Genomic DNA, 4,990 nt, shown 5'->3' on the forward strand with positions numbered 1-4,990 from the left:
TTTCTGTTCTACAAAGCATAGAATGATCAACTTTTCACCCACTTTTAAAAAACGTATTTATCTAGAAGCCTTAAAAACATGAAGTATAAATTGAAAGAAATGCAGAGACAATTTTTAATTCTTTAAACAAATTAAACTGGGGAATTTGCCAAACTGGGAATTTTAACATGAAAAATGAGGGGAAAAGTCTGATTAAAAATGAATGCAAATTAACTCAATTTAAGATACAGTGAGTGGATAGTTTTATTTATAAAATGCCACTGGCACATAGTATACATAGGAAGTATGAAACTTGATTTACAAAGAAGTGAAGTGCTTCACAGAAGCATGGATTCCTGAGTTATTCTGAATAAAATCTCTCATTTGCTGTAATTCGCAACACAGACCCAACTGGCTTAAGCAGCAGAAAAACTGATACTTGATAAGCACAGAATAAAGACATAGTAAAAAAATACAAAGACAAATGGAAACTGGAAGATTGTGTCTCATCAATACTACCAGCCTTGGTCATGGAGGAAAACAATCATACACTGAAGGGCACAAAGACTTGTTAAGACTGGTTTCATAATTTCACAGCCAATTCAAATGTACTGTAGATACCCGCTTTCACCTCAATGCCCACAGCCACAATTACAAAGTCCTGTTGACACCAGACACAAAAATACTTCTGTTCCTGCATACCCATACAGAAGGACTGATTACCCAGACAGGCTTTATTACAACTGAAGAAAGAAAAAGTTTGGCACTTTCATTTCTTTTTCTCTTTCTCTACTTTCCTTCTCTGCTGTAGCATCTTTAGTTCAGTCATTACATTCAAAGTTCTGTAAACCCAGGTAACCTGAAAAGAAAGTAAATTATTAAATTCAACTAATCCATATACTTTACTTACTCATTTAATGAAAGCACCTATATGAATGAACACATACATACCACAATTATAATAGTATTCACCAGCAGTGGCGCTGAAAATACAAGTGAAATAAACATTCCTCTGGAATCAAAGTATTGGTATTTAGAAAAGAGTCTGGAAGAAAGAAAAAGAAAATGAAAGACAAAGCTTTATTTAGTGCACTTCACAGATTCAACTTTCCCAGCAACTATTCTACATGGACACTTGTACACATCATCCCATCTTGAGATCACCAAGCATAGGCCAGCATTCTACAGTATTAAGTCAGAAAAAAAGAGGCAGTTGATACTTCTTCATTTATGAATATTAATATCAGTCTTTCTTTTCTTTACAGTATTACTGCGTAAAAGCTAACTAACATGACTGACTACAAGACTGCATCACAAATCATGCTTATTCTGAAGCACCTGAAATGCTTTTAGGTATTTTGCTTACTCATATTAGAAAATGAAACAAAAATAATAAATGTAGCAAAGATGTAATTAGGTCATGTATGCCTGAAGTTAAGCATAACAACTAAAATTAGATGCCAGCATAAAGTGGTGTCAAACACACAACTTTCAGTGGTATAAAGGAAAGATTAAATCAATGCTCAAAATATCAAAATAAACCATTGGTTTAATTCTGGTATACACATTAAGCAAAACAGGCAAATGTTAATGCTTGTTATACATAAAAGTAAGTATATAAAACAGCAGTGGTATTTTTGACAAGTGGTCCTTAACTTCAGCTACTAAACATAAATACAACAAAAAACCAACAAACCCAAAAGACCCAAAAATCCACAAACAAACAAACAAAACCCACAAAAAAACAAAAAAAACCAACAAAAAAACCCCCCACCACTTTACATTCTTTTCCTCTTAACCATGGCACTCTGCTTTTCTCAGTTCTTTGACTAGCTGGTTTACAAGCACTCACATAAACAGATTTTAAGCAGTACAATAAATGCATGCTATCATTATTATTTCTTATAAGTATGTGATAACTACGTTGTATGGTATAGTTTTATTAAAAAAATGAAAGAGAAAACATTTACCTCCAATTCATAGCTGCTAATTCATTGATATATTCAGCACAGTACACTAAGACCACTATAAATAAAAAAAAAAATTAGACTTGATATTTCTTTAAAAATAAACTGCCCATAATGCATCATCTAATCCAAATCCATGCAGTCTTAAACCAAAGCTAGGATGTGTTCTGCCAGTCAGCCATGACTGCTTGGCAAGGGCACCGTGGACTCTCAGGCTGCTAAACCCTGGGATAACACAAGTTGTTACTGCAGTCTGCAAGCCAGTCTTGCTCTTCCTCATGCCATTATCACCGCTGCCAGCAGGGCATACAGTGAACTTGCTTCAGAAATTAGGGATGACCGTATTCACCGAACTGCACCATTAGAACAAGGCAGAGTACAAAGCAACTGCTGGCTTTCAGTCGATTTCTTTTCTGCTTCTCCAGCACAGAACACCTCATTGGGAAGCTGCGGTACACACGGCAATGACCATGCACTAACCTTACTCATCCCACTTCCTCACCAAGGGCAGAGCTTTAAGTCACTACTTCATACATTTTCTTGGAAATAAAAGAAATACATATTTTTAAGTCATAGCAGGTTCTATAGCAGATTATCATCGACAGACACATGCACTGCTAGCGGAGAAATACGAGCTTGCAGGCATTGCTCTGGAGCCCGGCAGCGCACGGTGTGCCCGAGCACTCACCCATGCAGAGGAAGTGCCCGACCTGCACCCGGCGGTGCTGCAGGGACACGCACGTCAGGAGGAAGCAGAGCAGGTGGAAGGCCGCCAGCCCCAGCAGCCAGGGCTCGGACCAGTCCGTGCTCTGCGGGCAGAGGGAAAGCGGGTCAGGCAGCGGCGGGAGAGGGCGGCCACAGAGACCGAACACGGCCGGTGTCGGTCAGGGACCGCGCCCCACAGCCTCCCGTACCGGGCTCGGCAAGGAGCACGCCCCCAGAAAAGGCCTCCCCCCTCCCCGCCGGACAGCCCCGCTGCCCCGGGCGGCCCCGCTCCGCCTCACCGCCAGCACGGCCGACAGCCCGGGCGGGCCGCGCACCGGCGGCTCCATGGCGGCGGCGGCAGCGCCGGCTCTCGCGAGACTCGGGCGGCCGCCACTCCCCCTGCAGGAGATGGCGGGAAGGGGGCGGCTGGGTCCGGGGCGGCTCCTCCTTCCCCGAGGCGAGGGGACCGCCCATAGTCCCGCAGACCGGTGCACGGGCTGAGGTGGCTCCGCATTCCTCGGTGGGTCCTTCTGAGGGTGGCCGACAGGCGCAGCCCTGGCTCTCCGGAGCGGGGAAGGAGCTCTGGTCGCGTGTTGAGCCTTTGACGTCGGGAGGCCGCCAATGTCCCCGTCCGCTCTGTGGGGTCCCGCTGGGCACCGCGCTGTGGGATGGTGGCCCAGCACTGGTCGCTGTTAGCTTTTGGTCTCCTGTCAGCAGCACCCAGGATTGCCTTTAGCGATGGAAGTGCCAGAAAAAAAGAGCTTTAAGCCCGGCTGGGAGTTCTTTGAGCTCTCTAGGCAGGAACTTAAGTCAAATGAAAAACACTTCTCTCCAAGCCAAGCCCACGGTGACCCCGGAGCCCACCTCGATGCGCAGCGGGGCCCCCTCCTGTTATCGCCACTACAGCAGAGCTGAAGGACACATTTCTTAACTTTGGAAGTTGAAAAAAAAATTAAAATATTCTAATGGAAAGGAAACAAGAGACAGGTTAAACCTCTAATTTATAACTGGATTTGCTAAATGCATCTAGGTTTGTAAGAACCAACTTCTTAAGACTTAACGACTTAAAGAGCATTTCAAACTTAGATTCCTAACAAAGCCAAATCTAAAGAATTGGATCTATTGAACAAACACTGTTTTAGTATATATCTCCACATTCTGCTTTCACTGATTTTTTCCTGACATTTTAGCTTATCAGATGTGAAGCTTTGGCTTTTTTTTCTCCCCCCAAATATTTTGAAATGCATGTATAAGTATTTCAGATACTCTTTTAATTTAGTTTACCATATAGCCAGATATGAGTCATCAGTATGACCTGGTCTCTCTTCAATGTGCTATTTAAGATGAGATACCTGAAACAGGACTTTTTTTTTTTAATTTTTAGTTTTTTTGCTTTAGGTTTTTGTTAGTCTTTTTCTCAACAAAAATAGTATCTGGAGGCTAATCAAGGCTTTCACTTGAAGTGTTATAAAATTAAGTAAGGTGATAGAAAGGTGGTAATTACTACTACCATTATGGTCTTAAAATCAAGACTAGGGGAAAAAAAATACTTTTATCCCACACTGTAGATTGGAAAACAAGACTGGAATAACGTGGACCTGCATGGGCTGGGTGTTGTGTTGTATTAAGTTGTTCTGTTTCCCCCTCAGTTGTATATGGATGGTTCTGTTTCCCCCCTTTAGTTTATATGGTTCAGGCTTGACTCACTCCGCCCTCCTCCTCCCTGCCTGTCACCCCTGCTCCTCCCAAATCTCAATGTATCCTTCCCCAAACTCCTCTGTGGTGCCCTGCCTGTCACTCGGTGCTCCCTCCTTTCCCTCTAGAAAGTACTACCTGGAACGTCGAGTAATTGGCTCTGGAACCAGGGCTCTGCCCCTTATGTATTCCTATTGTTTTTTTCCCCTATGTCACTCCCTTGAATACCGCTCCCCTCTTTCTCCCCATTGGTCCTAGCGTTGTCTCCACCCCTGTTCTCAGCGTCCTTTATAGCCTGGTGCCTTGGCTGCAGCTCTTTTTCCCCAGCATTAAAAGCTACTACAACCCTCAGCTGGAGTCCCTCTTTTATTCTGCTGGATTGCTGCCACGAGCCCCGTCCGTGACAGGGAGCTGTGCCCACTATAACTTGGAGCAGTTCTCCCTAGGCGCGCTCCAGGGTAACCAGGCCCAGGAGAGTGCCCCTTAGCCACAAGCAGTGCGGAAGGCTTGCCGGGTGACGGGAAGGTACGAGCCTTCCCCAGGGACTTCTTGCTGCTTCAGCTGGGGTCTGATCTGCTGGGAAGCAGCTCTGTGGAGAAGGACCTGGGGTTCCTGGTGGCCAACAAGCTGCTCATGAACCAGCA

The 4,990-nt window shown here is 44.3% G+C and overlaps 1 protein-coding gene across 1 annotated transcript; it reads right to left on the bottom strand.

Annotated features, from left to right (window-relative positions):
• Window positions 1–225: 225 nt before the first annotated feature.
• Window positions 226–4,595, bottom strand: TMEM18 (transmembrane protein 18). Its single transcript, XM_030236520.2, is given in 7 exon segments — window positions 226–838; window positions 931–1,024; window positions 1,950–2,004; window positions 2,635–2,755; window positions 2,951–3,060; window positions 3,063–3,381; window positions 4,575–4,595. Coding segments are annotated over 7 exon segments (810 nt in total). The 3' UTR covers window positions 226–748.
• Window positions 4,596–4,990: the final 395 nt, after the last annotated feature.

The sequence above is a fragment of the Serinus canaria genome, chromosome 3 (assembly GCF_022539315.1).
Source record: "Serinus canaria isolate serCan28SL12 chromosome 3, serCan2020, whole genome shotgun sequence".
Lineage (NCBI taxonomy): Eukaryota > Metazoa > Chordata > Aves > Passeriformes > Fringillidae > Serinus > Serinus canaria.